This window comes from Protomyctophum bolini, assembly GCF_963924005.1.
Source record: "Protomyctophum bolini genome assembly, chromosome: 14".
Taxonomy (NCBI): domain Eukaryota; kingdom Metazoa; phylum Chordata; class Actinopteri; order Myctophiformes; family Myctophidae; genus Protomyctophum; species Protomyctophum bolini.
Window position 1 is genome coordinate 5,863,607 of NC_137875.1, and position 10,203 is coordinate 5,873,809.

The following is a 10,203-nucleotide window of genomic DNA, read 5'->3' on the forward strand; positions in this document are numbered from 1 at the left end:
TATACCACAGACAGACACATGCTTGATTTTACCACACCAAGAATTCAGATCATGTCAGAAGAAAGAGAAACCATCACTAAAAGGACATACCGGTACATAAACGATTGCTTAAACCTTTTATGATATTATGTTTTTCTTCTTTTCTCACATACAAAACAATCCCTTTTTCTGGATTTACAGTCCAGTAGAAACATCTGATGTTCAAGAATATATTTTTTTGTTTAGTCACTGGTATTCAAATCTTCGTCTTCAGAAGCGTGTAGTGAGCAAAGAAAACAGATGTAATCAGTTTTGATACACATTTTATTGTGCATCATTCCGGTGCTCCCAAGCAGGTCAAAATAAACACTCTGACCCACAGGGGAAAGTGTTATTATGAAGGCAAGCCTATCGAGATGCAAGTCCCCCACACCATAGGTCTTCTGTTATTCTCATTTTGACCTGAGATCAGATTCTAAAAAATGTCTTCTACATCCTGACAGTTTTCTACGCTATGAGCTTGTAGATCTGCTATTTTTCAATAGCTAAAGCATAACGCATAATGCTAACACCAAAAGGGTACCACCCAAAATGGGTTAAAATGGAGGCTGTCACCAGAATAGTAGAGGAGGGGTGCAAATTGCAACAGGTAATCGAACTAACCGATTTTATTATAAAGACAAAAATACTAATCGAAATGTTTACATTTATCTTTTTTTCCCCCTGACGATTCCCAGCTCACCACACTTTGCAATTAAATAAGGCTAGTCAATTAGTAATTCATTTTTTTTTTTAAAGTTTCTGTTTTGTTAGACTTTTTTTTGTTAATTAGGAAAAAAAACTTAATTATTCGATAAATCAAAGAAGTAATCAATAGAATCTTTTAGCAAAGAATGGATAGTTGCAGCCCTAACAGAAGTGTTTGCTATATCTTGCATTAAGACACCAAATTCCTGTAGCCTTTTGGAGTCAGAGGTCACCGGCTGAGTGGACGTTTTGACGGAAAACAGGATGCTCCACTTAAGCAAAGAACCAACGTCTTAAAAACAAAACCAACAACTGTAAAAATGGAACAATTGTGTTGAGTGTTTGTCTGAGAGGCCAGTAGTGACAGGAAAAAAGGCACGTAGGTATGGGAGGGATTGCTGTGTCTGACTGCAGCCCCCCCGTCCGTCAGATATAATACTCGACCTCCAGACCTGCTTAGGGAATTATCTAATTACAGGAAACACTTTTTTTGCCTCTGTGGAAGATTGTGTGTGTGTGTGTGTGTGTGTGTGTGTGTGTGTGTGTGTGTGGTGCATTTACAGAGGAGGATGGTCATTATAGGAATCATCTCTGAGAATTCCAAGAATTAAGGCGAGATCAATTAATCAATGTGTAGCTTTTTGCAGAGATCCAGTTTTGCATTTTTATAACCTCACAAAAAACATGCAGTAATCCTGGTCTCTAAACTGCCTCCCCCTGGCCAGCCGGGGCGCCTGATGGAGGGGAAAGGAACTGGTTGGAATAATGTGTTCCTTCCACGCGCTACGTCCAACCAGGGAAACTCCCCCCTGTCAGGTGTAAAGGAGCAACTTGGACACTCAGGCATGAAGGAAGCATGAGTTCAAGTCCGCTGCTCTCCCCTTGTCCCCCATATATGGGGACTAGGTTGGCGGAGGGTGTGTAGAGCCTAGGATCACATTAGATGATTGACACGTGGGTGAAAAATGGGTTACAAAATCATGGGATAAAAATGTTGAAAAAAATAAATAAGTGTGACTTCAGTGGTACTTGCGCTTCCCATCCCCCCCCCCCCCCCCCCCCCCCTCGCCACCGTGACACTGTCCCCTCTCACTCACTTCCCCAAGCCCACCCTCGCCACCGTGACCACCAAATGGGCCATTAGATACCGGGCCCAGGAAACTAAAGATAAACATAGGACAGGGACACCTTGACCATTAGAAGAGCCTGGCGGCTTTTCTTATTTAAAGGGGAAAACAGTAAAATCCCAAACAACAAAACTTAAACTCAGGAATAAACTGGAGAAAATCTAAGAGTGGTTAGATCAGGCTTCCTTCAGATAAATGGCGAATGCACTCATTCCTTGCATTGTGTTTGCACAACATGTGTAAAGCACAATGCACTGAAGTCCTTCAGCTCACTCCCTCCCGACCCCTCCCTCCCATTCACGGCCCCAGGCGATCCCAGTCCGCTATTCAACTGCATGCAGTGGTGGAAAGTAACTAAGTACTTTTACTTAAAGTACTGTACTTAAGTACAATTTTCAGGTATTTGTACTTTACTTTCCAATTTCCAATATTTTTTACTTCTAGATTAGAAAACATGCAGTAACCACTTCAACCCTATACATTTTGGCCATTTGAAAATAGCCGATCTGCAAGCTCACAATGCGTCGCAAGCTTGTAGATCTATTTTCAATAGATTTTGTACACATTTTGAACTTGCGGAATGGGACATTCTGCAATATGAGTACTTTCACTTTAAGTACATTGATGATGAATAGCAGATCTACAAGCTCGTAGTGCGCCACCGAGTGGCGCACTACGAGCTTGTAGAGCCCAACACACACCGGGTGCGCAGCGAGGCTGTTTCACCGTCGTTTTGTGATCTCACCGTGGTGTCGTGATAACGGGCCTGTTTTGCTACTACTGTACTAAAATTATGTATCTGTCACATTTCTCATATTCCATTCCGATTGGCTAAGAAGTGTGCTCTCCCCTTGTCCCCCATATATGGGGGACTAGGTTGGTGGAGGGTGTGTAGAGCCCAGGATCACATTAGATGATTGACACAGGGGTGAAAAATGGGTTACAAAATCGTGGGATAAAAAATATATTAAAAAAAAATAAGAAGTGTGCTCCGAGGTAGGAGTGGGGCGTTAATGGGCACCTCAACAATACGATATCTATTCTGTGGCGATATTAGGTCCTCGATAACAATAATGTCACGGTATTCGATATATTACGAATCACGATATACAATATATTGCAAGAGAATTCATGAACGATATATCATGATATCTGTAACGTTTTTTTTAGTCACATATTGTTGTTTGTGTCCCAAACTGGCCAATAAGTACATGGCATCTTGCCTCATCCAAACAGTAAAACACTGACTGCAACTTTGGAACTTGTCCACAACTTGTCTGTCCACAACAATGGGTACTGGGTTACAAGAGCTCTTGTGTTATGCTTTCTATTTAGCTTGATGTTGTGGCGCATCGCCGCGCATGTAATGTATTTGAATTGGTTTAGTACACCTAGGTAATTGTGTAAGTTAACTCATGGGCCGTAGTTAGCCAGATGTTGAGCTAAATGTGTTACCAATTACAGAGCTGTTCCTTGGTATAGTCTTGCCTAGTATAAGAGGGAGGCTGCAGGGGCAGTGAGTCAGTTCAGTTTGGCTTGAGGCAACCAGAAGGTAACACCCAGGGAGAGCTGCTAGGGGGCAACCAGAAGGTAACACCCAGGGAGAGCTGCTAGGGGGCAACCAGAAGGTAACACCCAGGGAGAGCTGCTAGGGGGCAACCAGAAGGTAACACCCAGGGAGAGCTGCTAGGGGGCCCTTGATGGAAGGGTTTTAGCCTGATAGTTTCTCCAGTTCCGGGTTTGGTTTTCCTAATTTGCTTTCAAGTAATTCTCTGTCTTTTGTAAGTTTAGTCTTCAGTGTTTCTTTTGTTTGTTAGACCGGTGTTTCTACTGTAAATACACTGCAACCTGGGAAAATAAAACACCCTAAGAGGTATTGCTGGAGTCTGTCCCTTTTTTGAGCCTTGGCCACTCGGCCAACTTTACACTCATGATCAGCTCTGTATGCAGTGGCAGGCAAACTGTGTTCTTCTGGATCGGACTAGTGAAGAAACACGGGGAAGGTTGCCGTATATTAGATTAGTCGATATTATATTTGGAGCACACTACTAAAGTAAGTTAAATATGTTTTGGAGCACAGGCTATATCAGTATTCTCTACTAGACCGTCACCACATCAGAAAATTGCTAAACAAGTTGATCTCAGTCTAGACACATTATGCACATATGAAGCCATAACCTAGTCAGGGAGGCCAGAAAGCCACCTATTGGCTCCTGTCCTCTGTCTTGTGTTTGGTGTCACAGGTGCAGTAAAGGTTATTAGCGTACACAAGTCTGCCTTTTTATAGAGGGAACTGAATTAGTTTCACTACCTTCTTTGCTTTGTTATGACGTACGTGTGTGTGTGTGTGTGTGTGTGTGTGTGTGTGTGTGTGTGTGTGTGTGTGTGTGTGTGTGTGTGTGTGTGTGTGTGAGTGATTGGCTATTTGGTGTGGAGACTCTGGAGAGTTTCAGTTTTTCTTTGTTTTTGTTTATAGAACTAGGTTGCCTGGATACTGAACTCGCTGTCAGAGAATCAGAATGACATTGCTTTGGAATGTGCAATTGCCTCACTATTTAGATTTTGACTGATAACAGAATTTGTATGCAATCCCAGTACTGTATGCCATTTCAAATGTAGACTTTGTGTAGTTTGTTTGTGTGCAGTTGGTGTGTTTGGTGGTATTTAGACTATGCACGTCGGTACTGTGTATTGGGTTTAAATGAACGCCACTTCCTGGGATTGTGTTTATTCATTATTGTAGGCATTCCACAGCAAGGTCATTCAACTGATTGCTGATGGTCAAGGTCATGGGATGGCCAGCTGGCCAAAAACCATTCTGGGTTTGCTCCAAATCCATGCAGGACAGACTATACGACTAAGATTGAAGATTGTGACCAATACGATTAGGAATAGAATTATATCTATTGACTCGGTCTCAAAATGGACCTTTTTGTACTTTGGAGCACTGTTGCTACTAGTACCAAGTTAAAAATTTAGGAGCACCTGAAAAAATGTATAGGAGCACCCACCAAAATGTAAGGAGCACCAATATGTATAATGCAGTTGGATGGCAGAGAGCGCATTGCTACAGGGCCCTGCTTGATCATCTTAAATTGATATATGATTGAATATGAGTTTAATTTGATTGTCAATATTATTATATTATAATAATATAAAAAATAGTAGCCTTATTGATTCATTCCGTCAAGTGTCGTTCAAGGGTTAATGGAGGCTTCAGGCTTGTCTGTGCTTAAGTTATGATTCTATATGCCCAGGCCAGGGCTCTGGTCAGGGAGCTTGGACTCAAAGATGACAGCGATGGTGGCATTTATGGATTTTATAGAACGTTGATAGTTGTACAAACCGACAGGGTTGGTATGGAACATACAAACAGACAGGGTTGGTACGGAACATAATTCCTCCAGAACACATTCTGGTCCTGCTGTTTGTCTGTAGCTGTTTGTCTGTAGCTGCATGTGAAACTCCACAGTAGACACAACTTCACAACTGGGGTCCTGAACAACTGAGGGTGCCCATGCAGAAGCCTGAGATAAAATGTATATACCGTATATGTGCCTGAAAAGGCCTGCACACATAGGCGAAAATGTAACTTTTTTTTTGTACAAATTATATTGACAATATAATACATAATTATATTACTGTATATGTTATGTAGGGCCACCCACGATTACAACAAATTAGCTTAAAGCTGCTACAAGCAATAATATGTCAAAATTTGGATGACCTTTTTTGTATTCACAGCCAGCAATGAGTAAAACGCTCCCAACACATCTAGGGTTGCGTTCGAAGATTTTCCTAGAAGCTTTGTCATTGGTCGAAATGACAATAACCAATCGGGAAGTAGACAGGCAAATCGACCAATGACAAAGCTTCTAGGAACATCTTTGAATGCAGATTGCGGTCCCTAGGTGTGTCACAGAGACAATTTTTTTGGGAGCTTTTTACTCATTGCTGGCTGTCTGAATACCAAAAAAAAAGAAAAAAAAGCACCATTTGAGCAGTGCGTTTGAGTGCTGCATTCTTATTGAGAATTTGTGCAGTTTCATAATACGTTATTGTAACATCAATGGTACTCTTGAAAGATCTATCTCCCTCCAGCGCACAGGTTGGGTAAGTTCTTCTCCGATGCTGAGGTTATTAAAATATGTCTTCGTTCGCCCAGCTAAAGCCGGTGTGCGTGTGAAGAGAGAGGAGGGCCTATCATATCAGCTGTGTGAAAGTTGAACAGTCATACTTGCCGCAATCTGCTTTTTCACTCCCCAGGTCCTTTATCCAGCCAGCACATTTTTCCTGTGGGTTATTCTAACCATCCCTGTACAGGAAAGCCATTCCCTGTCGCTGCTTCCTATCCTGAGTTTTCCCCCCCTAGCCTTTGGAGAGCTGGACAAAGCCCTTTTCCCTAACATTGTCATCTCTGAGTTATTATCACTCAGCAGTCCTCCTAACGTATGGTATGGTGCACTTGAATAGCTCCATCTAAATGCACACATGGGCAACTGGCGGCCCGGAGGCCACATCCGCATCCTCCACCATCACATAATGCGGTCCACACATTGATATATTATGCATTTCAGCTAATTATTAGTATTACAATGTTAATGTCTGTATTTGTATTTAGTTCATAAAGTTAACATATCTATAACTAAATGCATTTGAAATTAAATAAAAGATTCCAATTAAAAAATAAAATCAGGATTTCAATTCAAATATAGCAAAATAAATAGCTGTTCTACAAGCTCAAAACGCGTCGCACTAATAATATTTAAAGTGCAAGACCACTTTGCTAGAGGTTTGAGTTGTGTAGTTACCTTGTCATGATGTAACTATGTGGACAAGAAAAATTGCCCCAGTGATTAGAAATTGATAATTCAAAATATGCTCCTCGTTGAAACAGCTCTCAAAGTCACTTTTATTACGTAAAAATAAACACAAACAATGTGGTCTTGCACTTTAAGCAAGAACAATGGCTTCTATTATAGCATGCTAACTTTAAAGGAATAGAAAGTCTGCCATTTCTGTTAGCTTGATTGTCATGAAGTAGGCAGAATTCTGAACCTGTCCACAGCCCTCCTCTGAGACAGACGGGGTAGGAAAATAATGTTAACCCATTTTGACCTGAGATCAGATTCAAAAAATGTCTTCTACACGGCACACTGACAGTTTTCTAAAAAAGATATGTTTCTATGTCAGTTATTCTTCGATTTTTCAAAAATAGCAGACCTACAAGCTTGTATCGCCGTGCCACTCGTTGGTGCGATACGAGCTTGTAGACCTGCTATTTTTCAATAGCTAAAGCATAACATCATGTTAACACCAAAAGGGGTTCACGCCCCAAAATGGGTTTTAATGAGCATTAGTGAGGAGAGGACCAATTATATGAAGATTAGTTGAAAATGGATGAAGTGGTCCTTTTAAGCAGGCAATGTAAGAAAATAGTCTATTCTAGAAGCTCACAGCGTGTTGCAAGCTTGTAGATTAGCTATTTTTGTGATATTGCCTGTCTTCACCTATGATGAAATACGCAAGATAAGGCAGGATGCCAGGTTGAAATTGGCCAATTTCATTTTTCGGGTCCTTGACAATGAATAACTTTGAGTACCACTGACATAGAAACATGAGGTTTTTCAGAAAACTGTCAAGATTTAGACGACTTTTGTAGGATCGTCCTCAGTTCAAAATGGGTTAATCCAGGTGAATTGATCACACCCCATGTAAACTCTGTCTGTATGCCCATTTCATCATTCCAAAATCTTCTCTTTGGCGACTGGCTCAGGAGGTAGAGCAGGTCGTCCAATGATCCATGGGTCATTGGCAGTTCGAATCCCGGCTCCTCCTGTCTACATCCATGTCGAAGTATCCTTGGGCAAGACACTGAACCCCAAATAGCTCCAGATGTGCTGGTTGGTGCCTTGCATGGCTTCCGCCGCAATCGGTGTAGAATGTGTGTGTGAATGGGTGAATGTAATGCACAATCTATGTAAAGCAAGGCGCTATATAAATGCACCATTTACCATTTCCCTCAGTATTATTTACTACGCAGCAGCGTCTTCCCATGTGCAGCATCCTGATGTGTTCACACAATGAGGTTGTTTCTCTTTGTTTTCCGGGGTTTTCCAGGAACATGGGGGCCTTCTTCGAATCTTCCCGGAAGGAAAGGCACAGTTTGCCGACATTGAGCCCAAATTCGACCGGTTGCTGTTCTTCTGGTCGGACAGACGGAATCCCCACGAGGTCCAACCAGCGTATGCCACCAGGTCAGTGGCACTTAAAAAACCCTGTTGGTGTTTTAAGCATTATGTTATCATTTAGCTTTTGAAAAACAGCAGATCTACAAGCTCATAGTGCGCCACCGAGTGACGCGCTACGAGCTTGTAGGTCTGCTATTTTTTAGAAAAATCTTGATAATGTAGCGCAAATCTTTGAATGTTCTTCCTGAGCGAACATTTTTAACTCGAATCTTTGCTATTGGGGAGGAGGCCCCTGGAAAAGAATATTTTCAGACGGGGGTCGGCCGGCGGCCAAATTCATATAATCTTTGGGGGTCCTTGACATGGAAAAAGGTTGAGCAGCAATGACATAGAAACAGGATTAAAGAAACAAGACATTAAAGAATCGTCCCCAGGTCAAAATGGATTAAAACACGTCAAGACTGTCCAGCACCACACGAATAAACTGCCATGACATGGATATAGCGTGCTGTCGCTGTCCTGGAATAATTGTGTTTTATAACAACACACACCGATCTCTCCTTATCCTTGACAAACCGTTCTGATTACCCTTTCACAGGTATGCCATCACGGTGTGGTATTTTGATGCAGATGAACGAGCCAGGGCAAAGGAGAAATACTTAACAGGTAGGCTTTGAGTGGATATAATAAGTTCAATGTTGATGTTTTGTTTTGTCATGTATTTCCCCTTTGAGTTCCGTTTCCTATTATAACAGATGATTCTGTTTCTCTTTGTGTGTGTGTGTGTGTGTGTGTGTGTGTGTGTGTCCGCAGGTGCTGGAGAAAAAGGAGTGAAGGTTGAACTGAACAAACCATCAGATCCTAGCTAATGGGACGCCCGACGCCCTGTGTGTGTGTGTGTGTGTGCGTGTGTGTGTGTGTGCTCTGAATGAGACACTGGGTAATAAATGACCCATCCGTGTTGAGAAAGGAAACAAACAGTGATTTTTCTATTCACTTTTCTTCAAATCTGGGTAACAAAACTGACTTTGTGAATGTGATTACGTCGTAATCCAAGGGACAGCTTTTTTTTCTCCCTTCCTTTTTGCCTTTTTCAGTGAAGAAGGCGCATAATTAAATAAAAAAAGAAAAGACTCCAGACAGGAATTGTGAGACCAGAAAGACTGTTTGACCTTCCATCATTTGCATAGTGGGGTTTTTGCAGTTAATTCCTTTATGGTACAGTGTTCTTACCAACGCTTATTGTGTCAATGTTTTTCACACGATAAGCTGTCATAAGCTTTGTTCAAATATGCTTGCGTTTTCGATAAGTGATCTGAATAAAAAAAACAAAACACAATTTTATTTCCGATGGTGATCTCGTTTGCTTTTGATTGTTTTCAAATGACTGTGTGTCTGCTTGCCCTCTATCTATTTGATTTGTGGTTTTGTGTTTTCTGTGAGGTTGTGTTTTCTGTGAGGTTGTGTTTTCTGTGAGGTTGTGTTTTCTGTGAGGTTGCTCATGGTGGTATAGTCGGGCATTTTCACGTTAAGGAGTCGTCTGAGAGCACAGGTGTTTTACCGTACATGTTAACGGTAAGCAAGGCAGTACTGTATGTGTGAATAGTCTAATGCTAGCTGTTTTTCCATGTTTTGCTTTTTTTTGCACCCAGAGAAAATCCAGTCTCATCCGAGAATTCTATAACCATCTCCGCCAACTGCATATAGTACCCATTTGATGTGGTGAGTTGAGTTCCTTCAGCAGCAAAGAGCACTCCAGTGCATGCACTGACTTGGCGTTGTTGGGCAAAGAGGATTAATCAGGTGATAACAATAATGATTTACTGTACACTATATATGGATTGTTTTTGAGCATCTGGATGCGATGGATGGCACGCTCTATACAAACGTGGTAGTAACCTATCATGAATGTATATGTGTGTGTTTATATGCAATTTATTGAATTCAAAGTTAAACCATTTTAAACTACGTTTTTTATTGTATTATATGAAAATATAACTTGTAATCTTAAGAGTCAGGGAGACTTCCATGCTAGAAGGCTTTCTTAGATGTATGTTTAGTTGTTACATCCCCTCCAAAGAGGTCCAGCCCTTCGCTTATTTAACTACAAATAAAGGTAAGAAAGCCTTCTAGTATGGAATTCTCCTTTAAAACCCATT

At 41.4% G+C, this 10,203-nt stretch overlaps 1 protein-coding gene across 1 annotated transcript in view; it reads left to right on the forward strand.

The window, feature by feature from the left end:
* The window catches only part of egln1a (egl-9 family hypoxia-inducible factor 1a), a 28,583-nt gene extending 19,093 nt beyond the window's left edge, over nt 1-9,490 (forward strand). Inside the window, 3 exon segments of the mRNA XM_080782327.1 lie at nt 7,974-8,110; nt 8,643-8,710; nt 8,858-9,490. Of these exon segments, the coding sequence (XP_080638453.1) occupies nt 7,974-8,110; nt 8,643-8,710; nt 8,858-8,913 (261 nt within the window). The 3' untranslated portion in view covers nt 8,914-9,490.
* Nucleotides 9,491-10,203: the final 713 nt, after the last annotated feature.